Source organism: Python bivittatus, unplaced genomic scaffold (genome assembly GCF_059951505.1).
Source record: "Python bivittatus isolate LINGU-HERP-01145 unplaced genomic scaffold, Pbiv_v1 ctg000610_np1212, whole genome shotgun sequence".
Lineage (NCBI taxonomy): Eukaryota > Metazoa > Chordata > Lepidosauria > Squamata > Pythonidae > Python > Python bivittatus.
This window is the reverse complement of record NW_028277088.1, coordinates 45,261,436-45,289,133: the sequence shown is the minus strand read 5'-3', so window position 1 is coordinate 45,289,133 and position 27,698 is coordinate 45,261,436. Positions and strand designations below refer to the sequence as shown.

Below are 27,698 nucleotides of genomic sequence, written 5' to 3'. Positions count from 1 at the left end.
AGCAGGGACTGAATCCATGCTCCTTTTCCTTCACAAGTTAGTACAGTACGCAACCCATCTTTTGACAGTATGCATCTGCCATTGCTAATGCACAGACAAATATGGTTCACAAGATTCTTTGAAATGGGACCCACATCTTCAAGAAGCAAAAATGCCTTTTCTCTCTCTCCTCCCACCCCAATTAGCCACATACAATTTAGAAATAGAATACTGTTTTAGCTTCAACTGCAAACTTTTGGACTTAAACGCTTATCATTTGCATATGAAATAGCTTGCAACTACAGAACCAGAAGAAAGGAGATGGTGTTTCAATAGAGAAAAGCAACTGTATTTTTTTTCCACTAAGAAGACTCAAAGTCACCATCCATCATGCTGTGTTGCTTCTTGTTCCTGTAGAGCAGTAAGTATCAGATCTGAGCTGCAACACACAGGTCTCAACCTCTTTTGACCAAACTTGAGTTGCCTCTTCCCAAATCGACCAATTGGTCGAACTCCACGACCCACATACCAAAAAGGATTGATCTCAGGATCTGGAATTCAAAACAGTTAATGAAGATGATTATGCTAATGCTTCAAGCAGTTAACAGTCACTGTGAAAACGGTGTTGCATTCAGTGGTGACAACTTTTGTTTTTAAGAGAACATTCAATATATAAAATGGAACAAAGGAAAATATACACTTTCAGTCTTCTTGCTAATACTGCATAGGATAAAAGGCTTCAGAAACAATGTTATTAGGTCTTAAAACTGATTACCACATAGTTCATAATGAAAGCCCCATCTGTAATTATTGTTAATTGTCCAGAAAAGATCAGTATCCCAATTAAATTAGCTCCCTTCCCTAGTCCATTTGGAGTGACCATCATATGTGCTTATCAGGGGCATTGGATACTATAGTTTGGTCTACAGAACAGTGTATTTTCATTTAAGAATATTGGGAAAGAAATTTTTCTAACTCCGAAATTAACTGAGGTTTATTGGGTTAATTATTTGCTTGCAAAATAATTGTTCAATTAACTGATATGCTTCAGAACCTGATTAGTCTTTAGTAATATGGAATTATCTTGACATTACTGACATATTTAGAAATCCAGCTATATAGAAACTCATAACAATAAACTTATAAGACTACAGTGCTTCTTAACTATAGCTAAGAGCTACTCCTATCTCCTATTCGGTATTGATCCAAAGGTTGGAAAGTGTAAAACCATTTATTATTATTTATTTTTTATTTACACAATTTATTAGCTGCCCATCTCACTTTTTCCAAGCAACTCTGGGTGGCATATGACAAGGTATCGTTATATTCATATGAACCTTAATATTTTCAAAAATGTCCATATTGTTCTAAACTCATATTGACGATGTCACTTTAGTGCAACATGAAAGTCTGATATTGGTTCAGCCAGTACTTAGAGTTGGTACCACATGCGCTTCAACTCACTTAAGAGTCAGATAAATACCAACTGTAAATCAGCTAACAGAGTAATTTATTGTGAAGACATAGAATCAAAACAACCACAACTGCATGAGCAACACAAGCAATTGCTATAGAGTAATATTTTAGGGTCTGCAGTCTGGCATTCTGCAGGAAGCATGGATCCTCTGCAACACTCCCAGGTTTCCACCTGAATTAATTTTTTACTTGCGCAGTATAACCACATTGAATAGTCTTGGGTTCACACAGTCCCAGTAAAGATTAGATAATGTGCAGATTTTATATATTATTTAAAAAGAGATACTAAGGAAGTTATTCCAGCAAAAGGACTTTTCCAAAATCAAGGACCATGACCTATAATCATATGGAGAGATGGAAACAGTTAACAACATGATCACTGCTAAAGACCCTCTGGTGATATGGAGCCTGAATTCTATCTGATTGTCAGAGCTTCTTCAGGGGATGAAATCAGCCATAAGATGGCTAGAACACCAGTAGCACAAGTCTAAAAGCAAATACAACCGGCATGTATAAAAGCATGATCCTGTACCTATAATATGGTAGTGAGAGTTCTTAAACCCTTTTTATGAAAAATTAGTTAAATATTTCAAGGAGAAAATTGCACTTGTGTAGAACATTATACCATAATTAAAACAGTATTTGAGGATGTCCAAAGCGCTTGTCTAATCATCTTTTTTTAGATCAGTTTCTGACATCTGAGGGTATGGACAAGATGCTTGTATCATCCAGGCCCACCATATCTCAGTTAAACCCTTCCCCATCTTTGCTATGAAGACTAAGTAGAATGATATTAACAGAGTTGATTCAGAGTGTAGTAAATGCCTGACCATTTCTGGAAGTATACCCCAACACCTGCCTTTCAAGAGGCAGCAGATGTGCTACAGAGGACATCCCTAGACTTACAGTTATTTGAGAACTACTACTCTATCACACATTTATTCCCTTTTCAGATAAGATGTTCGAGAGGATGGTGACCAACCAGCTTCATACACTTCTTTAGGTATTTACTTCTCATGTACAGTGGTACCTCGGGATACGAACTTAATCCATTCCGTGACTCTGGGCGTATCCCGAGTTGGTCGTAACCCGAAGGAAATTTCCCCATAGGGTTCAATGTAAATCCGGTTAATCCGTTCTGCCCTCCAAATTTGGTTGCACCCCGAAGCAAATTTTCCCATAAGGTTCAATGTAATTACCATTAATCCGTTCTGGCATCCGCGGACCATGCGTCAGGGGTGGGAAAACGGCTGGGTGCAGCGCGGTGCGGTGCGAAAACGGCTGGGCGCAGCACGGCAACGGCCGGGCGCGGCGCGGTGCGGCACGAAAATGGCCGGGCACGGCGTGAAAACGGCCGGGCACGGCGCGGCGCGGCGCGAAAACGGCCGCGGACCACGTGTCAGGGGCGGAAAAGTGGCCGTGGACCACGTGTCGGGCGGAAAAATGGCCGCAGACCACGTGTCAGGGCGGAAAAATGGCCGTACCCCAAGGCGGAGTTTGCACATTGAGATAAATTTTTGTGGCCGGAGCTGGTCGTAACCCAAAAAGTTCGTTAGTAGAGGTATTCGTATCCCAAGGTACCACTGTACTCACTCCTGGTGAAGTCAGCCTCGGTGGTTTACAATGTAAATCCAGGCAACAACAAAAATAATGTTCAATAAAACATAAAACATAATAAAATATCCTGAAACATTAATAAACAATGTGAAAACATAGCAATAGAATTCATAATTTTAAAAAAATCCTAGCAAGTAATAATAAAATCACAGATTCTTAGTAGTGAAAGGTTTTAGTATAAAAATAAGTTGTTGGCTCTTAACTATGCCAAGGAAAGAGCCCCTGTCCAAACCTCAGAGGAAACGGAGATCCATAAAACTGGTGCTGACACCAAGAAGGCTCCAGTTCCAGTAGTATCCAGGCAGACTCCTTCCAGGGTAATACCCTCAATAAACCATTAAAAGAGAATAAAACCTGGTTCACAACAAACAGGAACGTTATACACTCAGGTAGGTAGGCCTAAGCCATTTAGGGGTTAAAATCTCCCTAAAAAGCACCAATTTTTACTATTGGGGGCAAAATAGGATTCAGGTCCCCATTTTACCCCATTACTCCCCCCTCCATAAATCCATACCAAAAAAATGGTTTCCAAAAGTTCAGCCCTGCATATTCTGGTGATGGCACAACCATTGCTGTCCCCAGGTAGGACACAAATAGAAAACACAGGCTGAATTAGGCTGTTCATCCCTGCCCAACAAGTTTGAAAAGCACTAGAAGTCTCCTATTTTAGAAGGGTCACAGTCCTGAACTGGATATGTTGAAGCATTATATTGAGGGACAAAATTAATTATCCCCACCTCATCTCCCTTCATGTGTTGGGCAATAATTTTATCATTCTCTGGCTGGGATAGCCCAGTCAGTGGCCCCACTGACTGAAAAATGATGAGAGTTGCAATTAGCATAGTTAAAGGATATCACATTTAGGAAAGCGGAGTTAACCTAATATTTCCAGATCAAATCTGACACTTATCAGCATATTATAGAAATGTTCTTGTCTAACAGGGTCTCGGCAGCTTGATGGCATTTCAAGCTTGTCCAGCCTTGTCTGGGCTGAGAAGTTAAACAGGGTTAGGCCTATATAATACTTTAATTATCAGGATTTTAGGCTGGATTGGGAAGGGGAAAAAAAAACATCCTGGAAGAAGGCAATGGCCACTACTTCCATACTGATGCCAAGAAAACAGCATGGATATGTCCTTGAAGCTCCTTGGAGTTAAGTTCAGCTTGAAACCTCTTAAATTCCACATGACTAAAATGCCCTTTCTTCACAACACTTGATGCTATAGTGTAGAGAAGAAAAGTCAAGGGTAGAGTCTGCAGCAAATCAAAACTTTCCATAGAAAAGCCAGGAAGTTGCTACTCACTTCTGCTGTCAACCTGATGTTTAAAGGACCTTCTTTGACATGAAGTAAAGCTGACTGATAGAATTAACATTAAAATATAGACTGTGATCAGCTTTGAAGACTTGGGTCGAGGATATGGATGAAACCCAGGTGGAGGAGTCCACATGATGAATCAACTCTAAAAGCATTAAGCAAAAAATAATACAAATTAAGTTGATGTTTGGCCATTCCATACTGATGCCAAGAAAGTAAAAATAAGTAAAAATAAGCCCAAAAGCATGCATCTCTGATGTACTAAACAAAGAACTAGCCCTATATATACATAAATACTACCTTTAGTATTTAAATCAGTTCATGTAGCAATGGGAAGGAGACATTCAATATGTAGAATAATATATGCAGTCCAAAATTCTAAACAGTGTTCTAAATGATAATCTCAGTAGTAAAGTGCATGTTCTAATTTAGAAAGAAAGTTGAATTCTTCAGGCCATTGAATAACTGATAGACAATTAATGTCTTGCTTCCTTCAGAAATTAAGCTGTCTGTCTGTCTTGCCTACTTCCAATATATTGCACAGGGCTGTTGCAAAAGGACCCTGCCCAAGAAGCAGGCAGTCCGGTCATCCGCTCTCCAGAAGGCTTTGCAAATATTCAGGCGTTGCTGTGCTTGTATGATTTGTTTGAGTAGTCAGTGAGCAGTGTCAACTAGTTGATGGAGGACCATCTGTTCTGCATTTCAGAAGCTAGCTTGCTGTTCTCTAGTGCTGAAAAATGTATCATTATGTTATCAATGTTGAAAAGAGATTCTACTGGAAGCTGAGCCTCCTATACATGACAATAGAGGGGCAGGGGAAGACAGAATAAACTTTTCCATCCCCTTTGGACTGTCCTGGAGAAGACTAAAATCCCATACCTTCTTCTGAACCCTCTCTCCTTACCTCCATTTTTTTTGACAGAGTAGATATATAGTACTGTAGTCACTTTGTTTCAATCTCCTCACTCCTATGTATAGTTACTTAATCCTAGTATGCGCAATAGTGCTAATTTCTTCATACATGGTGATAAGATTTTAGCCTTTGCTGCTGAAGGATACTAGCAAGACAGCTCATTGATTACTAGCCACTGGAATGTCTATAAGTCATTTCTTTACTACTTCTGTTTATTCAAAGTGGTGCATTAATTCTGGCTTACAAGGATCAAAGGATAGCACAGAACCATATTATCCAGAGCTGACTCTTTTCAGGAGACTCAACTATGCTTTTTAGTTTGCTAGCAGTGAGTGTTATTGACAGACGAGGTTTTAGAAGTGCTGAGAGAATAAGAGCAATCTTATTGTAGATACTGGACATTAACTAAAAATGCTGACTTCCAAGAAAACACACACACACACACACACACACACCCCTACATACACATACACCTACACACACACACACACACACATCTTACCAAGATACAGTTACAAATGCCACAGGAAGGTGACTGATAAAGCAAACACAGGCAAAAATAATATTAGATTATTAATTAACAGAATAAAGTTTGAATCCTTCAGAAATATGTTCAAAAAATTAAATGGCATTAAATTACATTACTTCAGACTCTATTAAGGGCAGAAAAACAACATTATACATAATAAAATGAAGTCAAACAATTCTTTTTACACACTAGCACAAGTCTTTGGGCCATTTAGCTGGAATACACATACGCACACACAGAGATTAGGAAGCAAATCTTTGTTTCACTAAAGAGGTGAGGAGCTGCAAGAAAAATAAATGGGTAAGAATGATAACACCACCACCATCAAAATGTACACTTAGCTAGCTGACCAATTTTTATCCTTTTTTCTATTCCTTTCTATTCATTGTATGGTAGTGAACCCTTTCCTTCATTAGCTTATATTTATTCCACTCCTCAGGAGAGGCACTAACAAAGCAAAAGTCCTCCATTTTCCTCCAAGCCACCCTTACCTGTTTCCTCTGGGGGGCTCTGTACAGGTGACCAATGCTTCCTCACAACCACAGCTAAGCTCTTTATAACTCTGACAAGAGGGAGGGAAAGAGGGAACGGCTGAGGACACGTCACCTGCATTGATGAGCCACAATGAAATACTGTAAAGGCACATTTTTTCCAGGAGTACCATTTTACAAGCTGATCAACAGGAAAGCTGTTGGCAAAGTATATGCTGGAGTCTTCTTGTTAGCCCTGAACATGATGCAAACCCCATCCTAAGTCCTCCCATCCCAGGAAGGAAGACTCAACAACAGTGGAGGATCTAAGTATTCTTCATTGATTTATTCATAGCTGGACTGAAAGTCATATCTCAGGCTGCATTCTGCTCCCATCTAACATTTAGTAGATGAAGTTTTGTGTTAAATAATTAAATCCTTATGCATGTAAGCATTTTATAGTTGTTTTTCTTGGAGCAGCTAATAACAATAAAAAGTGGACAATCTGAAATAATAAAATAGAGCAGCAATGATATTCCTGCCTATAATTATAAAACTAACAGACCAAGACGCTTGGACAAATAAAAGGTTTTTACAGGTACACCTCCTGTCATGACTCCCTGAAAAAGAAACTGGAAAGATGAAGAACAACAAATAAATAAGCTCTATCTTCATTGACAATCCATATTATTTCTGATGGCAAGGGGACTTGGAAAAGGATTCCACACTTGGATCTTAATGTCTAGGCAAGCTTACATGGGAAGAGATGATCCATTAGAGAAATGGATCTGATCATTTGGAGCTTTATAGACTATATCTAATACTTTGAACCATGCTTAGAAACAAGATCAAGAGCTGATGTGCCTATTGTAAAACCAGGGCAATATTTATATTCTACCAGCTCCTTAACCATTTTCTCACCTTTTCTCACCATTTTCTCACCTATCTTTTGCACCAGCAGTTTCCAAGCAATTTTGAAAGGCATAGACATTGTATTAGGTCACTCTGCCAAGATTGCTATGGACTTGGGCTTGGCTATTATAATACCAATATACAAGAAAGACAAAAGAGACAATCCTGCTAATGTCTGCCCAATTAGCTTGTAAAGTCAAATTAGCAGAATATACTGTATGCTAAACACTTACAAACTAAAATTCTTTACTGGGTTGAATCCAAAGACATTTTGATGGATGAACAGGCTGGGTTCAGAGTAGGTCGACCAACACTAAACCATCCTATGGTATCACAACATTTAGCAGAAAAGTATACCCATAGAACTGCTTCATCCCTTTATGCAGCCTTTATTGATTTTAGATTTGCTTTTGACATGGTATCTAGATCGAAACAGTAGTATAAACTTAAATACTTTACAATAGATACATGTCTGCTGCTTTTGCTTATTAAAATTCATGAGAGTTTGAGATAGAAGGTCATGTGTAGTAACCAAGGACATGTCACAACGTAAATACAAAGAAGGAGGGGAGTTAGACAAAGATGTGTACTGGCTCCAGTTTTATTTAATTATTATACAAATTCAGTGGTGCCCTATTTAAGTAATTCTGCCTTCCATCCTCCCAAACTAGTCCATCAGTATGCTGATGATGCAGTAATTCTTCCTTGACCTCTATTGGTCTTGAAAGAGCCTTGGGATCTCTCATCAGTTACTGCAGTGAGGAGGAACTAAAAATAAACTTTGCCAAGACCAAGATCCTTTCTTTCTTTGTATACCTGAAACAGAGAATCTTGAAGATAGGTGGACACACTATTGAGCAGGCCAGGACCTTTCAATATTTAGGGGTAGTTTTTCAAGCTTCTAGAAGCCAGAATGCTCATCTGGTTTATATATATCCCAAAATGCACAGAACTCAGCATTAGCCATCCAAGTGTATTATTTTTCTCAAGGTAGGACCACATAATAAATGGCTACCCTAGAGAGAGTCCAGACTAAATTTTTAAGAAACATCTCCCAGATCACCCACTTTGTCCCAAATGAGATACTTCAGCAGGAAGCAAGAATGAGTAAACCTGAATCCAATCTTTGGCTAAATATTTTTACACCCTGTTGGACTGGTCCACATAATACTGGCAGATCATTTCAAATCTTCCTGGGAAAAAGCACTCCAAAGGAGACTGAGCTATTATGACAGTGATGCTATTCTACCATTAGAGCCAGATCAAACTAAATTAATCTTAAGGCAAAGGTTTTTAGACACAGAAGATCAGACACAATTTGCTGTCCCTTCCATGGGATATATTTATAAATAATCAAATTTTAGTTCCCAAGCCAGCTTTATATATACCAAATTTTCACTAAATTCAGGAGAGCTTTAACTCTAGTCTAGTTTAATATATCCCCACAGCTGTTTTGGAAGGGAAATACAGAAAAAATCCTTTTGAAGCACAATATTGTCCCTGTGGCATGGGTGTGATAGAAACCTTTGCCCGAGTTCTTCTTTATTGTCAGTTTTACAGATTACCCCTCTTTTATCTAAATTTCCGGGGTGTTGTGATAACTTTTATTTACACTATTTATTAGATGATTTTTACCTCCTTAAAAGTAGCAAACTTGTGTTATATTATGTGTAAACTTTGCTGCAAATGGTCAATAACAGTCATTGATGTAATTAGGTGCTTATTTTATTTTATATAATTTTTATACCTCTTCACCATAATTCATACTCTTAGGCATTGGAGCCCTTAGAACAATTAAGGCAATGGCCATAAATTGTTGAAGGTTGGTGGGATGGATGGATGGATGGATGGATGGATGGATAGATAGATAGATAGATAGATAGATAGATAGATAGATAGATAGATAGATAGATAGATATGGTTTTAGTCTTTAGATTTCTTGTCAGCTTTTCTATGTTCTACCTAAATGTTTGCACCATAGTTTTATAGTCACACCATTAATATTCAGTTTTGAAATACCTGTAGATTTTAATGATTTAGTGATTTTATATTCTGTGTTAGCCATTTGTACCTATGATTGTTTAGTGATTTTAAGCATTATAGTTTTATATAACGCATACCAGTTACACAGATTTATAGAACACTGCATCATAGTTGATTTTGTAATCCTAATTATATTTATAATCTTAATGGTATTGATACCATGTTTTTATATTTGTGCTAGCACCTTCAATTTTAGTTATCCTTATAGTATGTACATTAGACTATTGGCACAATGGGATGGCTTTAATTTTAGTACTGAATGTATATGTTGTTGGTCAGTGACTGAAATAAATGAAAGGGAGGGAGAGAGAGATTGCATTGCAATATTGCAGATGATTTCTCACAGCTTCATCTGAATCTGGCAGAAAAGGGCCATAGTGCTAGGTAGGATCAGCATAAGGAATGGTAGCTTCCATTATGGCCACTAAATGTTAACAACATAGTTTGATGCAGCCCTCGGTCACAGTTTTCTGTCCTTCTCTGGCAGTTCACCATGTAGCAAAGTAAGAGAGACAGACATAAAAAGATATTAGAGAAAGAGAGAGAAGGTAGTACTGCCCATTTTGGGGTCTCCCCCCTCCTACTACCAGAGTGGTGTCCACAAAAGGAGTCAAAAAAGTCAAGATGGTGGCTGCAACTGTGCAAACCAAGTCCTGCTTTTTTTACATGCGTTGCATCGCATGTAAAAAAGATGTGGGGCTTCAATCTCAGGGCCATGGCTGCCATCCTGACTCTTTTACACCCACACCCCCGTGGATGCCCTTGGCACGAGGAACTTATTTCCGTCTCTCTCAGGATCTTTGTCACCACTGAAAGCAACAGTACATAGTACAACAATTGCATATGTTTACTGAATCAAAACCTGAATATAGCTGCCCCTTTAATACATTTCTCCATTTCAGCTCAACTAACTAGATATACACATCGCCAATCAATTCAATTTTCCAAACTAATATAAGTACTGTGGAGACATTGTCTAAATTAGTGATTAGATAGCCAAAGTTTTCTTGCAATGCCTTGATTCCATGAATAGTTCCTTATGTGGAAAAGATAGGGAGGGGAAGTAACAGGAAAATAGCAAGCTATAGAATGGAGAAACTCATACACACACACACACACACTCTCTCTCTTACACACTTCATACACTTCTCACAGACCTCCTCTGGCATCCTATTTTATAACCTAACAGCGTTAGACTCTGACCACTGGTTTTCATCACTTTTGTCATAGAATATTGTTACAATTCAGAAGACGGTTTAGGGAGGGTTACAGCTGTTCTTGGACAAATCCACCCTAACATGCTTTTGCACTTCCATGCACCTATGCATTCCCATGGGCTGTAGGTACTTCATCAGATTAAGCATTCATCATATAGTTAATTAAGCTCAAAATCCATCATGATCACTAGAAAATGTCATTTGTTGGGCAAGAGATTACTTCCATTCAAAGATGGATTCCTTCTGGTTCAGCTATTCTTGGTTTCTAAATGTCCAAAGTACACTTCCAATGAGAGCCGGTCTGGTGTAGTGGTTAAGACACCAGGCTAGAAACCGGGAGACTGTGAGTTCTAGTCATCTTACGCATGAATTCGACTGGATGACCTTGGGCCAGTCACACTCTCTCAGCCCTGGGAAGGAGGCAGTGGCAAATCACTTCTGAAATCTTGCCAAGAAAAGTGCAAGGATTTGTCCACGCAGCCACTAGGAGTCAACAATGACTTGAAGGCACACACATGCACACGCACGCACACACACACACAAGAGCCCCCAAAGTTTCCAACTCTTGATGGTGGGGAGCAGGGAAAATCACTGAACTAGAAATACAGGATGTTTTGTTAGCATGATTATTCAATTGTTATATACTGTAAGCTTCCAAAACAAAACAGGTTTACCATTGGCATCTTAGACATTAAGGAGGGAATTAACTAGTTATTTTTGCTTGGCCATGTTGTTAACCTGTATAATCTTCACACTGTTCCTTCCCATGTCAATTCAGCTTCAAACTAGATTTCTAGTGACCCAAAAAGGCTAAAGATCTGTTGGCCATGGAGCCTCAAGGACTAGTCTGATTTATTCAAGGAATGAATGAAACATTTGTCCTGGTACCATTGCTCCAGTAGCCCTTTTGCAGTCCCCTCTGCTACGGGATTAGAAAGGAAGATTGAAAAAGAATACAGTGCAAATGACAGTTCACACACACTTTTCTCACCACTGCTTTGGGGTACTGTAAGAGGGTCATAATGGGTACATTATAAAAACAGGAGACTGGTCGTGTTAAATGAGGTATACTGGCCTGAGGTGGAAAAGAGCTACTAAAACAAAAGGACTTTGACAACTTGCTTCCAAAATCTGGGAAACACGGGGCACAGATTCATTTCTTACAGCTAACATGAGGTTTGGTGCAGCACAAGGTCTGGATCCAAAATCCACACAAGCCCAGTCTTCCCCCGGACTACATAACTCCTCCCGAATGCAGGTGGCTGGGCTGGGGAAATTATCCCTTTGTGGATAGTTTTCAGCACTGCTGTCCCCACAGCATGAGTAGATCAAGTGCCATCCAAGGGTGGGAGACACCCTTCTATACTGGCCCTTCAGGCTTTTCCCACCTTTGTATCTTGCCAGAGGCCTCCCCTAACAAAGCTGAAGGCTTTTCATAACCAGGGATGCAGTCCAATGCCGCAAATACCACTAAAGCAGCCACAAGAGTGACTCAGCTCCCACAAAACCTAAGATTGCCACAACCAATTTTACCAGTGCCCCTTGGTTGTCCTGCAGCCACAAATCCTGTCCTGTTGGACTCTGTTCATCTCAATATACCAAGATGAGTGATGATCTTCCCACACTGGTCAGTGAATGATGAGTCACAGTTTTGTTGAGCTTTTTCCATGCCTTATAGAGTCTTTTGGGATCTCCAATGCATTCCAGGTACTTCATTCTAACAGGACTAAACATAAAATACAGTATGCATTTCCGCAAATGTATTCTGCAGTTTCCTTTGTGTGTCCACTGTCATAAAACTGATGCTTAGTCTTAGCTCTTATCTAGGTTATTCATACAGCTGAAGAACCAGGAAGTCTATGCCCTTCCTAATGAGCTATTTGATGTGAATCTTATTTTCCAGGCTATGATAAAGTCCTATAGTGAATTGAGCGTTTGCAAGTGTGCCTGGCAGATGATGATCTGTCTACATACTTGTGTAGCAATATCCTTGTGGGCAATATCTTAGGCTGCTGAAGTATTGACAACAAAGTATATTTTCCGCATTCAGGGTGATTTACATGGAGCTGCCCCAACCGCATTTTTTCCCTTTTAAAAAAAAAAACAGCAATGGCCTGTAAGATAGCTTGGATTAAGAAAGACTGACCAGTCCAAAGTCAGCCAGTGAGCTCCAGGGAAAAGTGGAGACCTGAATCTGGGTCTCCCCATCGAAGTCGCATACCTTCGGCAGTACAATATGCTGTCTCCTATACATCATGCCCCAAAACAGGAAGAAGTGTTTCCAGCCCATGCATCCTCTCCTGCAGCTACCATGCCTCTTCACCATACTGATGATGGTGATGGGTGTCTGGGCTTTAGCACTGTGACCTGAGACGTTGGGGCTTCTGGACCCAGCTGTCCTCTCACTACAGGGAGCCAGTATCCTCTTGGGTAAAGTTGAGAACAAATCACCTCCAAACCAGAACAAGGAGTGCATGTGATACCTCCTGCTGAGCTCTAGGCCCTATGTCTTTTTTTAACATGTGATTGGCTCCAGATCAGTCCAGAGATATCTCTAACCTGGGGCCAACCTCCTTCCCATCTGCAATGATGGGTTGCTACCTTTGTGGGGTGGACAATGGGAAGTGGGTGGAACCTTCCACACAGAGAACTGTCTGGTTCCTAACCCTCCCATTTGATGGCCCTCCCAGGATCTTTCTTACCTGAAGAGACTGGTGCCTAGTGGGCACCTTTGTATTCCTTCAGCTCTTGAACCAAACCTGCTCTAGTGCTCCCATTTTATGGTGGGGAGGCCAGCTGCTCCTAACTCTGGTTGCTGCTCTGAGCCCACCCCATTACTGAGCCCAGCATTGTTACAGATTTGATCTGCTGGCAGCAGCCCATACAGCAGCTCTGATTCACCTCTCTGGCAGAAGCAACAGCAACCTTCACAACCTGGTGATCAAAACTCTGTAGCAAGAAACCAAACTGGAAAGGAGCAACCAAGTAAAGAAGTCTGAGTTCTCCTTAAATGTAAAAAGGAAAGGCTAAAGCGACAGCATAAGAATTCAGGCCAATTCCTTTGTTTTCAAAGATCACAAGCACACATACTTAACACATATATATTATTCACAGTGGAAGGAGATGCATCTGGTTGCTTCTGGGAATGTGAGCCAGCTTGCACTGGGCAAATGTTTTCATAACCATTACCAGTCTCTTTACCTTTCACATGGCTGGTGATGGTGCTGATAGTAGCAGTGATCCAATGGCTGGCCCAGACGATCAGGAGGATGAAGCAGCTCCTTCCAGAATACAGACATCATCTTCCTATTTCTCTATTGCATATATTCTACACCAAACATTAAAAAGAGGACATCACAGGAATTTTCCCTGGCTTTTATGGGCAGGGAGATTGCTTTCAAGCCTGCACCCTGATTGACCATCCCTATCCCAGGTGCCCCCAGGTCCCTCTAAGAAATTTCCTTCTAGCACATTGGAGACCATTCCCCTTCCCATGAGTGCATTATCATGCCCACTCTCTTTATGCCAGCCAGGCAAAATGAGATGGCTTGGATTGTCTTCTGTGAAACAGGATGTAAAAATAGGTAAGAGCATACAGTACAGCTTAACAGCAATGTATTATTTATTGTTTCATGTTTTATAGAATACATTTTAAAATGTTAATTTCTCATGAAATGGGGGAGGGCGAGGAACTCTGACAGGTTATTTCAGTTATTTTACCCTAGAAAACAAAATTAAAAAATTAAAATGATTTTGATGCAGTTTGATCCAATGTAAGTCTATTCAAACCTCCTAGAATTGTTGAAGCTATCCAGATCCAGATAGAATTGTGCGCAGTTATAGATTGTTAGAACTATAACAAGGGACATCTTTGTAGCAGTGAAATAAACCCTGTAGTGGCCTTGTTTATCCAGCTGCCATTGAATTATTCTGGATTACTCCTTATTATTGCTGAGATTATTTCCTCCTGCCTCCAATAGTCTTTTCTCATATCCTGGCTCTTGATTTCTGGATTACTTTTGACCACCTCTTACAGCAACTTTTCTCCAACCTGAATATGTGTGCAATCTGAATTCATATTCACGTATGGGTGATGATGCTTGAATCTTTACACATCAGAAAAGTGCCAACTTGGGGAGGATTGCCATCTTTAACTTCTCTGCCTTAAGGATTTTTCTTACTTTGTGGAATACACGATTGAAGGAAATCATAGCCACAAGCTCCTTTGTTCCTGGTCTTTGTTCCTGACATTTGTCTAATTGGTTCACTCATGAAACATCAACCCCCTTCAAAGCTTACAATCCTGTTTTCTGAATATGAATTAGTCAATATCACATATGCGTCATGTCTTTTCTCTTCCCCACGTTTAGAACATTATCCTTTGTACTTCAGAAATCAAAAGGAAAAACATTTACATGAATCAATTTTCAGACTCTACTCTCTTGCTATTTGTGGGTCCGTGCAAATACATATGGGAGGTTTCAGACTGAAAGGATATGGCATAGATGCTAACATTTCATTTTATTAAACAGATACAAAAATGCTCAGAGAAGAACAAAGAAAGACAGCCACTTCTCTTCCTTGACATACTATGCTGGATTGAGGTGCACAAATCATTGTTAAAAGAAATTTAAGATCTGAACTGAGACAGGGATCGAACTCTGTTCGTGACTTGAATGCTAACACTGCATACTCATCACTGTCGACCAGAATGGACAAAATGGCCAGCCTGAAGCACTATTTGATGTCATTTTTTTCCTGCAAAAATGAGAAAGATAAGTCATTGACAAGTTGCTGTAACTAGTAAAGTTAAAAGTTGCATGTTCTCAGCCTTTCTGCCACAGCTCCTGACTTTTGATCAAGTTGCCCTTATGCATCTTTGAAATAACATAATTTTCTCTACCCCCTCCCTCCTTCTTTCTTTCTGGAAGCAATTCATAAACCAGCTTGCTAGATGGAACCCCTAGACATTGTCAGATTTATAGAAAATGTCTAATAGACAAGTTGCTCACATCACAAATGATGAAAATTATAGTATTGTTAGATTACTACTACCAAAATGGGAATCACTGTAATTGTGTTCTGTGAAAGGATGAAAGTTGGAAAAATGTTGACTAGTGCCTGTGACCATAATGGAAAATATACTTTGATCATCACAGACCAACCCCATGTTTTTAAGGTCTGGGATTAGCAGAAAGGAGATTGTACTGATGGAGCAGCATCCAAGCTTTTTAGGCAAAGAGCTCAATCATATTGTGGAGAATCCATACTGGGGCAGGGAGGTTTTGCCTGGTCTGTCATCCTACAAGTTTAGAAGACCCAAATACAACACATTGTCAAAACTGGTTTGTGGCCTTTTACATTTCTCCTACCCAGAGTATCTGCAGCATGGGGTGAAAAGGTTAAGATGGCAGCTGTGACGGTGCAATCTAGGCATGTTCTGGTTTTTATGTACATTGATTTTTTGACCATAACCTGCAGACATCCCTGCTCCCCCTTGACATCCATTTTGTGCAGGCTTTGGTTGCATTTCTGCATCTGACAAAGGTAATTTTGTTTTACCCATGAATGAATCAGCCACCATTGCTAATTCAACGTGCAAACCCATAAATAATGTTCAAACAACATGTTAAGCCTAAATTAAGCAAGCCATAATATGGTTCAGAGCAATGTGTAAACCCAGCGACTGTACTTCCTCCCCTAACTTCGGGAGGAGATGACACTAACATAGCCTTGGTCGCTCCACCGCCTGACCCCGATCACCAGATATATTCAGGGATAGAAAGAGACGAAAATTAGGGTAAAACTGGAGGGCAGCAGGAGAAAAAAAAAATCTGTTCTGCGATGCCTTTCGGAAGCTGTAGTTCTTCGTCAAAAGTTGGCTTTGAGTTTCTCCACCAGAAGGACTCGATTTCCCAGGATTCCGTGGGAAGCCTATTACCGTCACGTGCCCAATCTTGGGGAAACTAGAGCCGAAATAGGAGGCGTCGGCCATTTTGTGAGCGAGCGTCGCTGTTGCTGTTGTAGCCGCCGCCGCATCCCCCATCCCCCCCCCAGCCGGGTCTTCTCTGCCCTCCAGGTTTCGCCGGTTGTTTGCATTTTTCCCTTTCTCCCCACTGCTGAACCTGAGAGAATCCCGGGCGAACCCAGCCGCGGCCTTTTCCCCCCAAGCAGCGCCCAGCCACAGAAGCGCATGTCCACTATCCAGAACCTCCAATCCTTCGGTAAGAAACGGGGCCCCCTTTGTCCCTCATCTTGGTGCCAGAGGCCGCATCGGCACCGGCTGCGGCTTTCCTTCGGGGGGAATTATTCACGGCTTGGGCTTCCTCGCGTTTCTGCTTCCCCAATTCCTATTTACACTTTCCAGCCCTTTGTTAGGGACGGTGCCGTCATCGGCTCTTTTCTCGGTTTCCAGCCTGCTCTAACCAGTGGGCTGCTATTAGACACCTCTCTTCCTCTTCGTCCTTTCCCAGACCTGTCACCGCTGGCCTTGAGCCTCATCGGGACGAATGCCTTGGCTTGGCCGCGGGGTTGACCATGGAGGGATCACGCTTCTGCAACCCCTGCGGGTGTAATATGGGCGTAGACGTCTAGTCTCCAACATGTCTTGGTTGAGAAATAGGGAGCTGTAATGATCACTGGCCTGAAAGCCCGCCTGCCTTCTCCTCCCCATGGCAAGGAGTTAGGGTTGCCACTGATGAAGCAAGACATCTTTCTTTCCACTGCCCAGCACCCTTAGGAGGAGGATGCCAGACTCCCTGGTTCCTCTTATGACATGCTAGGTGACTGAAATATCTGTTACTTAAAAAGTTAATTAAGAACTTAATCAGCCCTTTTGTGCTTTCTTAGGGTCTTAAGTTTTAGTGACATATGAGACATCAAAATAGACCAAAATGAATGCCACCTACTTTTTTTTCTTTCTTAAATGCGTATGTTTTCCCTGACAAATTACACTCTATTAACTGAACCAGTAATTGTATACATGGCTGATCTGATATCTAGATTTTTTAGTCTTAACCTTATTCAAAACTGTTTGACTTACTAAGACTTGGTTGTCAGTGAGTTAATACTATCTGGAACAAATCTGTTGGTAAAATATCTGCAGTCTTTTTTCAGTATAAAAGCTAGCCCACCAGATAGTATCACACCCACACCATTGCATACCATTCTTCTTTCCATTGTAAGACAGACACATTTTGATTTAAACTCTACTGTGCGTTATTCCATATAATTTTTACAACTTAACTGGTAAACCATTTTCTACCTGAAAAAATTTGAGGAACTTGGTTTGATTTCTTCTAAGGTAGCAGTCTGTTCAGATCTAGTCCCTCTTGAATTATGCCATCATAACTTACTGGTAGAAAATAAAGATTTTCTGGTTTAGAAGATTTCTGATCTCTGGTTTAGAAGATTTTTCTAGAATGGAACAGAATAGCATATGATTTTCATTGCTTTAGAAGAGTACATTTTTCTTGCCATTTCAGGGTTCTTTTTCCTGGTATCTAAGATGTTTAGCAAGAGTTCTTATGTTTCTTCTTGCCTTGATATACTCAGCCCTTGTTTTAGAAAAAGGATGTTCTGCAGTCTGTGTTACAGCTGGCAGTTGAATACAGATCCTTCAATTTTGTACTCAATTTCTTATGCAGTTTCAGCACCCAAGTCTCTTGAAAGTCAGTGTTTGGGGAGTAACTGTTTTAGCTAGTGATTTGTACATTATAACTTACCAAATGGCAGGGATGGAAGTATTTTATTAGGGGAGAACATTGTGAAGACTGAAGGGTTGCTTTGGCTCAGTTTCTACAGAAGTGGCAGGGAACCTATAGGTGTCCAGACACAACTCCCACTGGCCTATCTAGAAACATTATGCAACTGCTAAGGAGTATCTGTAATATTTGAATAAGTGCAGGAAGCCTCTTTGGTGCCTTTGTGAACCAATAGTATATCATGAAAATGATACCAGAATCTTCCTTGGATAGTATGCAGAAATTGTACATTAAAAATTCTTCGAAGGTAGGATACCTTCTAGCTGGATGCTGGTTAGTCTAATATCAGGAATGCTGTATGTTAATTTTTCTCAGGTTGAGCATCAAACAGAACATTGATGGAAAACAGCTATATTAAGTAGGCAGTGAAATGTTTACATTTATATAAAAGTTGGTGGATTTGAGAGTAAGAATGGGCAGTGCAGTTTTTAAAGAAATCCTATTACTGTCAAAGTATCTGATGAAATTGTAGCTTACATATTACTTCTGGTAGGTTTTCTCATCAACATTAATAGCCTGCCTTGGGTATTCTTGATTAGCGTTTGAGTAAATCTTAAAATGAGAGAAAGTGTGTACTGGCCTATGATAAACCATAAAAAACTGTATCTGGGCTCTGACTTCTTGAACAGGCAGGCACCTGATCCAGGCCACAAGCTGACAAGACCAACCAATCAAAATAGAGAAAACACCATTCCCAACAACCAATTAATTGTTACATCCCAGGAAATCTCCAGTCATCAATTGATCCCCCCCGAGTTCAAATCTTACACAGACTATAAATACTGCAAGGCAATCCCCACTTCTGCACATAGGAAGGATTGCTGGGATGTGGGCAAAACATCTGCAAAAAACCTAATTAGTACCTCAGTATTGAACCGTAGAGAACCCAACTACTAAGTATGTACTCCAAATCTGGGCTGCTTCTCTTCTAAGGAATCCATATGAACAAACACCATCAAAATGCAAGCATAAGTGACAGTAAAGTTACGATTAGACCTTCATTTAGATGGAAGGTAAAGAGTTGCTATTACTCAATGCATTTTAGGGTACCAATAGCCTGTATCTCTTTACTTAGAAAATTCATGCTATGTAAAAACTCAATCATTTTCATTACATGGGTTTCCCCTTTTTCAGACCCCTTTGCTGATGCAACTAAGGGCGACGACTTACTCCCGGCAGGGACTGAAGACTACATCCATATAAGGATCCAGCAACGAAACGGCAGAAAGACATTAACGACTGTTCAGGGGATTGCTGATGACTATGACAAAAAGAAGCTTGTGAAAGCATTCAAAAAGGTAAAGTTGGTGTTTCTTGGATTTTGAAATGTTTGAGCTAGAAATGTCCAAACTGAATATACATACATTTATATGCATACATTTATTACGTAGATTTTTTTAAAGTACTATGATGTCCTGAAATTGTGTTATGCCAATATAATAATGTTTGTCTCAGACAGCAAAGACAGATATTAAATGTTTTCAAAGAAACAACTGACTCCCAATTGATTTTTTAAAACTCTTTTGTGCAGTCATGGTGATAAAGTTGATATCATGGCGTCTCCTAAAACTGCCACATTTAGGAAAAGATTAAGATCCTTTAAAATGAATCTAACCCTTACAGGTAGAAATATTGCAAGAGATAATCAGAATTTAATATCAATTGTTCCTGGAATATTCCTCAATGTGCTAATCTGCTTTTTTGCTAGTAACAGTTATTTCAGGAAAATGTAGATTAAAAACAAATGTTTAATATTCAGTCCTGCCTTTCTTTCAAGATAATGAGTAATCAAATATATGAATGAACTGAAGTGGAAGGTAAAAAGATGTAATGTGAAGGCTGCTTGGAAGATGCCCAAACTATATGAAATAGAAAGAAGTAGAACAAAGAGTACTGCACATAGCTAATTAGTGGTAATCAAATGTAGAACTATAAAATGCTAGTTACTGGAAAACGATAACAAGTTATTTGGGGCGGGTAGCTTAGTTCAGAACAATTGTCTTAAATATACTGGTCCCTTGGCAAGATCTTCATTAGCAAAATTCAGTTGAAAGTTTAGAGCTATGCCTTATAATCAAAATTATATGGAATACTGCAAATGGGGGGCCACTAAACCATACATAAGGATCCCTGTGGGCCACATATTGACTTTGAAAACAACACAGTTATATATTTCTTCTTTTATGAATGCATCAACACAACAATCAACTAGGAACTAGATATACAGTTGCAAGAAAAAGTATGTGAACCTTTTGGAATTTCATGGTGTTCTACATTAATTGGTCATAAAATGTGATCTGACCGTCATCTAAGTCAAGAGTATTGACAAATATAATGTGCCTAAAATAATAACACAAAAACAATTCTGATCCTTCATGTCTTTATTGAGAACAACCATAAAAACCTCATAGTGCTAGTGGAAAAAGTATGTGAACCCTTGAGTTCACCTCAAAAAAGCTAATTGGAGTCAGGTGTTAGCATACCTGGAGTCTTAGTAAGAAAATGAGTTTGGAGGTGTGGACTAGAGCTACGTTGACTGATAAAAACCACTCAAACGTTTTGAGTTTCCTCCGCAAAAGAAGAATACGCTTATGTGAGCCATGCCTCGCCAAAAAGAGCTTTCAGAGGATCTACGATCAAGTATTGTTGATTTACATAAAGCTGGAAAGGGCTACAAAGTGATTTCAAAGACATTAGAAATTCACCAGTCTACAGTTAGGCAAACGATCTACAAATGGAGACACTTTGGGACTGTGGCTACTCTACCAAGAAGTGGGCGCCCAGTCAAAATGACCCCAAGAGCACAACAAAGACTCATCAATGAGGTAAAGAAACAACCCTGAGTGACAGCCAAAGGTTTGAAGGCATCATTGGAAGTGGCTAACATCTGTGTTCATGAGTCTACAGTACGTAAAACATTGAACAAGCAAGGTGTTTATGGCAGGACACCACAAAGGAAGCTGCTGCTTACTACAAAGAACATTGCTGCACACCTGAAGTTTGCGAAAGAGCACATTGACACTCCACAACGGTATTGGCAAAATGTTTTGTGGACTGATGAAACAAAGATTGAACTATTTGGAAAGAGCACGCAGCACTACATCTGGCATAAAAAGGGCATTGCATATCGTCATGAAAACAACATCCCAAGCGTAAAGTATGGTGGAGGAAACTTGATTTGGGCCTGCTTTGCTGCATCAGGGCCTGGCCAGCTTGCAGTCATTGAGGGGAAGATGAATTCCCAAGTGTATCAAAAAATTCTTCAGGATAATGTGAGAATGTCTGTACGTCAGCTGAAACTCTGTAGAAATTGGGTGATGCAACAGGACAATGACCCAAAACACCGGAGCAAATCCACAACAGAATGGCTTCAGAAAAATAGAGATGCTATGGAATGACTTGAAGAGAGCCATACACATGAGACATCCAAAGAATATGACAGAGCTAAAGCAGTTCTGTCAGGAAGAATGGGCTAAAATCCCTCCTGAACGATGTGCAGGTCTGATCCACAGCTACAGGAAGCGTCTGGTTGAGGCTATTGCTGCCAAGCGGGGGTCAACCAGTTATTGATTCCACGGGTTCACTTACTTTTTCCACTAGCATTTTGCATATTGAATGAGTGTGTTCAATAAAGACATGAAGGATCAGAATTGTTTTTGTGTTATTATTTTAGGCACATTATATTTGTCAATACTCTTGACTTAGATGATGGTCAGATCACATTTTATGACAAATTAATGCAGAACACCATGAAATTCCAAAAGGTTCACATACTTTTTCTTGCAACTGTAACTAAAACATAAAAAATACTATTATTACGAATTTGATTATTTGTTTTCAATATTTGTGGATATTTTTATATATTTTTATATAAATATTTTATGTTTTATTTGTGTCTATACAGTATACATATATATTTCCTCACCTCCACCCCACTCTGATCGTCCTCCTGGCCTATTGCCAAATTATCGCACAAACCAGTTTCACACCTCCTACTTCTACTTATCACCATCCTGCAATTTTCCCTCTAATTTCTGACATCCCATGTGTGGAAAAAAAAGTTTTGTGCAGCTTTTCCCAAGCCATGTAAAAATTTGTGCACCACAATACAAGAATACAAGTAAGCTGCAAATACGTGTAATGGTGACATGTTAAAATATGTATGTATTTCTTAGTTAAAGTATAGTAAATATAGTAGTATGTCACATACATGCTTGAAAGTTGTGCCTTCAAGTCATTTTGGACTCTTGGTAACTGCCCCCTGCACTTTCCTTGGCAGCATTTTTCAGAAGTGACTTGGCAGTTCTTTCTTCCTGGGGGGAGAAAAGTGATTGCCCCAAGATCACCCAGCTGGCTTCTTGCCCAAGACATGACCAGAACTCACCATCTCCTGGTTTCTAATCTGACACCTTAACCTTAACCACTGCACCAAACAGTGCTTACAGAATATAATAATATAAACTCACTAGTCACTGATAACTGCAATCAATATTTTGTAAGCGTCTGTCTATCTGTTTCTCTTTCAGAATTTGATACTGTAATGAAAGGAAAAAAAGAAAAGCATTATACAAACAGCATTTGAATCACCTCCTCTTTACACTTTTTCCACATTCTTTCCTTCTACTCTGGATGTATTCTGAATTTAAACATTAATTACTATTAATTTAAAAATTGAAATTTTTATAAAGTTAACAATGATCGTGGAGGTTGTGCAGCCTGGAACTCAACAGATATTAATTCAACCTTTTTTGAAGGGAGGAGAGAAATTAATTTAACTTGTTTTGGAGAGAGGTTCTCCTTTGTGTGCTGGGGGTTCTGAGGTCTGGAGCAGGTCGGCTCCCGGTGCAAGCTCGCTGCTTGCCATCTGGGGAAAAGGCACAAGTTCACTGCCTTGGCTTAATTGCAGCAGGCCGGGGCACTTGAGGCTGCTGTGGAGCAGACTGAGAAGGAGCTTCTGTCACATGGTGCTCCTGCTTATGCCACGCCACAGCAGCACCAAGCAATCTTTGCTACTGCAGTGAAGCTGAGGCAGCGACCTTGTGCAGGACTCCTCGCAAGTCGTGAGCCCAGAGTTTTCATGATTGGTGAATCAAGTTTCAAGAACCTGAAAAACAGTTTGTTGCCATTAATATAACAATGTTTCTCTGCAGAAATTTGCCTGTAATGGTACTGTGATTGAGCATCCTGAATACGGGGAAGTGATCCAATTGCAGGGTGACCAGAGGAAGAATATTTGCCAGTTCCTCTTAGAGGTGAGTGTCTACAAGTCTAGCAATTTAGACAGCTGACTCAAATATTAAAATGCACATAACAGTTCATTTAAGTTAAAGAAAAGCTTGGAAACTGTTAGTATGTTTTTGGGCCTGAACATGATAACAAAACAGAATTTAACGAGTCACTCTGCCAACTCTGAGCTCTATTTCTGTCTTCTCTAAATGGATAAAGAGTTGAATCATGGGCTGAGTGGAAGAGTGTAACCAACTTGACTCCAACAGTTTTGTTTTCTTAGTATCACAATTGATACTACATATTTGAACAGCTGAGATTTTATTGCAGGAAGTTTTAAGGAAGCATTTGAGGGTTCTCTAGCTTGACTTGTAAGCTGAAAACTGCTGCTACATGTAATTTTGTACCAATCTCGGCTGGCATTATATCCCTGCCCAGCCATTGTGTTGCCTTTGATTACCGTATTTTTCTGTCAGTAAGACGCCCCCATGTACAAGATGACCCCCACTTTTCCAACCCAAAATTAAGAAATCAATATTTTAAAGATAGTGCAGAACACATTTTTATTTAGTAATTAGGTAACATTTGCCTGATACACTTGGTGGGAGGAGGTCCAAACTGTCTCTCTGCAGCTCTATTTCCAGGCTCTTTTGCATAACTGATTACATTCAATCACAAGTGAAACTACGATAGCTTGTCTCTGCAAACAGACTTCCTCTAACTGGTTTGTTCAGCATCAGCTGATGTCAGTTACATAAGGCTTGTGATTGGAGGAAGTCTGTTTGCAGAGACAGTATGGGCAGTTTCACTCGTGATTGGAGGCTTGTGACTGGAGGAAGCCTGTTTGCAGAGTCAAGCTATTTCACTCGTGATTGGAGGCTAGCAATAGGAGGAAGCCTGTTTGCAGAGACAAAGTATGGGCAGTTTTGCAACTACACGGTTCTCTCCTCAGCTTACTTCCTTGAATAAGACGCCCTTCAATTTTTAGCATAAGGATTTTAGAAAAAAGTATCGTCTTATAGTCGGAAAAATACGGTAATATGTGGATTTATTTTGGGGTTGGCATTTCCAGTCCTAACTGCCAAGATCTTACTGATGTTTATTTTCTGCAGGTTGGCATTGTTAAGGAGGAGCAACTGAAAGTTCATGGCTTCTGAAATGTGTGTACTTACCTGAAGAACTCTACAGGTTTTGTTCTACCAAGTTGGCTATTCTGTGAAATATGATTCTTTGTAGTAAATGGACTTCCCATTCAAAATCTGATTTGCTTTTGCATGATTACAGAAAAGATATGGGGTGTAGACTAGAAACACATAAGAAAACTGCAGTAAGATGGTAACAAGAGGTGCTTAAGAATTTTAACGCATTTCCAATGGAAATGTTCTACTGCTGATAGTTCAGTGTATTATTTTTCATCTGATTTAAATGTTGTATTAAAACCATGTGTGTTGCAGCTTAAATAAACTGTCTCTTATCTTAACCATTTGACTGTAGAATGCATTATATACTTCAGCCAGTTTAAGCTTATAAGCAGCTTTTTAACTACATAGCTGATCAGGTCAAACTTCAAAAGCTAATACAGTAGTACAGCTAAATTGACTTAAAGTTTTCAAGAATGTTACTTACCAGCCAGAGATTCAGTGAAATAGAAACTACTATCTAGTTCTTGCATTTATGAGAAATATATTGGATAAAGTCCAGCTAATATCCAAGAAATGCTGCCATTGCTGGGGCTTGATATGAGACTCATTCCTAGATAGTGTTTGCAAGAACTCAAACCATTTTGATGTGAGGCTTCATAAAATTTCCCATTATAAGTACAGAACTGCAGTTCTGCATTCTATACATGGAGTTACATGAAGTCTTACACTCAGAATGGTTTGCATTAAAGCTACTATGATGGTTTTGCACAACCCTATTCCAGATCACTACAGTATATTGTATTTCTAACAAAACTTCTCTACTACTTATGCTACTGATAGCGTATCAATAAACTTCTTTGCACTGTTAGTCCTATTCTTAAGAAATGTGATAGAATGATCTCATATAGAAGATATTGCTGCTTGAAGAGGAAGGCCTGCATTCTTGAATACCAAAGGATGAATAACCCAATTGAAAAGGTGTCTGATGATTCCAAAGTCAAAAGGAAAAACTATATTCCAAGTTAAATTCTTGGTCTGCTAGACCATATTCCATCAGCCTCTGGGAAATTAACCTGCTGGTGGCTCTTCAGGCCTTTTATTTGTCCATTTTTGTATTTATAAGACTGAGCATTTTTAGAAATATATTCTTATAATTATATGTGCTAATAGCTTGATTTTAAAAGTTATGCTGTACTGTCTCCATCCCCATTTTGAAAATATAAATCAGGCACAAGAAGTTGGTTTGTGAATATAGGTACTCCTCGCTTAATAGTGGTAATTGGGACCAGAAGTTCCATCACTAAGCGATGCGATTGTAAAGCAAGATGTAACATGATTGTGCACTTAGTGACAGTTCCAGCAGTCCCAGGTTACCGTTGTTAAGCGAATCACCACGGGTTGTTAAGTAATGACCTCACATGACCACAACTTCCAGTTTCCCCATTGACTTGGCTTGTGGGAATCCAGCAGGGGAAGGTCACAAATCACAATCACATAACCACAGGATGCTGCAATGGTTGGAAATGTGAGCCAGATCATGATCACGTGACCGTGGGGGTGCCTCGATGGCCTGAACTTTAAGAACTGGTCATTAGTACCACTCATTCAGTGCCGTTGTAAGTTTGAACAGTTACAGAACAAGTAGTCATTAGCCAAGGACCTGTATAATGAATTACCATCTATTACATCTACGAAAGTAGAAGTTCAGAAATCTTCAGTGTTCTTAGTGTTGGCAGATGCCAATGTCTTAGATGGATTAAAAAACATTTGTATAATTTACCTGACATGCACTCTATATAAGCAAAGGCACAGAAGAATTTTGCAAAACAATTTCTGCAAAGTATATTACTGAGTTTTTGATGTAATTCCTGTTTGTATTACATCAAAACTGGCTATAGAAAATTATCATTTTAACACTCCTAGTTCCTGATCAGAACTTGGTTTATATCTGGAAAATATTTAAAGCAGTGAATCGTGTTTGCCACTTAATGCATTCAGATTTAAGTGACGTTTTAGTCATTTTTATTAATCTATCTGAACATTTACACAAAATTCATACTAGAAAGCAGCAATAGCTGATCTTTCAAATGTGCATTGATATTGGCCTGTTTACACAAAAACTTGTTTTAGGGATTTGTGTGCTGCCTTATGTCCCAATTTATCCTATTCTGATCATGTAAACTCACAGCCTAGCCAAGTACTTATCTAGATTTCAAGAAACTTCTATGACAGTGCTGTTGCTATTCGTGGCTGAGGAGGTTCTTATTCCTCACTAAGGTTTCAGAAGAATGGAAAAGGAAAACTGCAGGAAAGTAACATCGTTTGAGAACAAGAATTTAAGCTGGAAGAAAGAAGTCTGTTATATTAAACTAAGTCAATTGTTTGACTCAAAGAAATTGCCTTTCCTATATAAGCCTTGTATGTAAATCCTTGTGAAGCAAACCCTGGTTGCTTAAAAAAAAATGACAAAGGATAGGCTGTTAATGATCATCAATGGAATGAAGAAGCTTACTTTTTTAAAAAAAATATGGATCCTTACATTAAGAATCTGAAAGAAGATTTGATTTCAGAAGAACAGATTTTAAGAGCTAATTTGTGGTGAAACTAGTAGTAGCCTAGTTAGTGCATTCATTGCTCCAAGTCTGTCCAAAACCTGCATGTAGTTCTATGTAAATATGTTGTCAAAACATCTAAATGAATATATACATAGAAAAAGTGAGTTTAGATGGTTTTTTTCATGGGTAATTGACTTCCAAATTAACTAAATAAACTATATACTGAAATTGTCCTCATACATCTGGTTTGATTGTACTACATTCTCCAGGAATAGTTCTAGAACTCTGAGTTCCCTAAAATAGCCTGGTTTGCTTGTACATGTAGTGTGAATGGGAGCCTCTTTTAAAGCATACATGTTAACAAATTGGACGTCAGAAAACACTAACAAGCCCCTCTTTAAAAAAAAAATAGAAAGATAATTGCATCATCCTATTTTGATACAAAGCTGAGTGGTGATTAAGTATAGTCTCTAAGGATTACTGATATGATTAGATGGCTAGGACTACTTTCAGAAAGACGTAAGGTATTCTGTTTGAATC

General features: G+C 39.4%; 1 protein-coding gene across 3 annotated transcripts; it reads left to right on the top strand.

Annotated features, from left to right (window-relative positions):
* Window positions 1-16,524: 16,524 nt before the first annotated feature.
* Window positions 16,525-24,941, top strand: EIF1B (eukaryotic translation initiation factor 1B). Of its 3 annotated transcripts, XM_007433640.4 has the most exons (5): window positions 16,525-16,696; window positions 19,370-19,533; window positions 23,386-23,487; window positions 23,792-23,856; window positions 24,574-24,941. In XM_007433640.4, the coding sequence occupies exons 1-4, from the start codon at window positions 16,666-16,668 to the stop codon at window positions 23,822-23,824; spliced, it is 330 nt and encodes a 109-aa protein (XP_007433702.1). In that variant the 5' UTR covers window positions 16,525-16,665; the 3' UTR covers window positions 23,825-23,856; window positions 24,574-24,941. The 3 variants fall into 3 exon arrangements, with proteins under 3 accessions (XP_007433702.1, XP_007433701.1, XP_088007053.1); XM_007433639.4 differs by lacking the exon at window positions 23,792-23,856; XM_088150927.1 differs by lacking the exons at window positions 16,525-16,696; window positions 23,792-23,856 and having other exon boundaries at window positions 19,255-19,533.
* The last annotated feature ends 2,757 nt before the right edge of the window (window positions 24,942-27,698 follow it).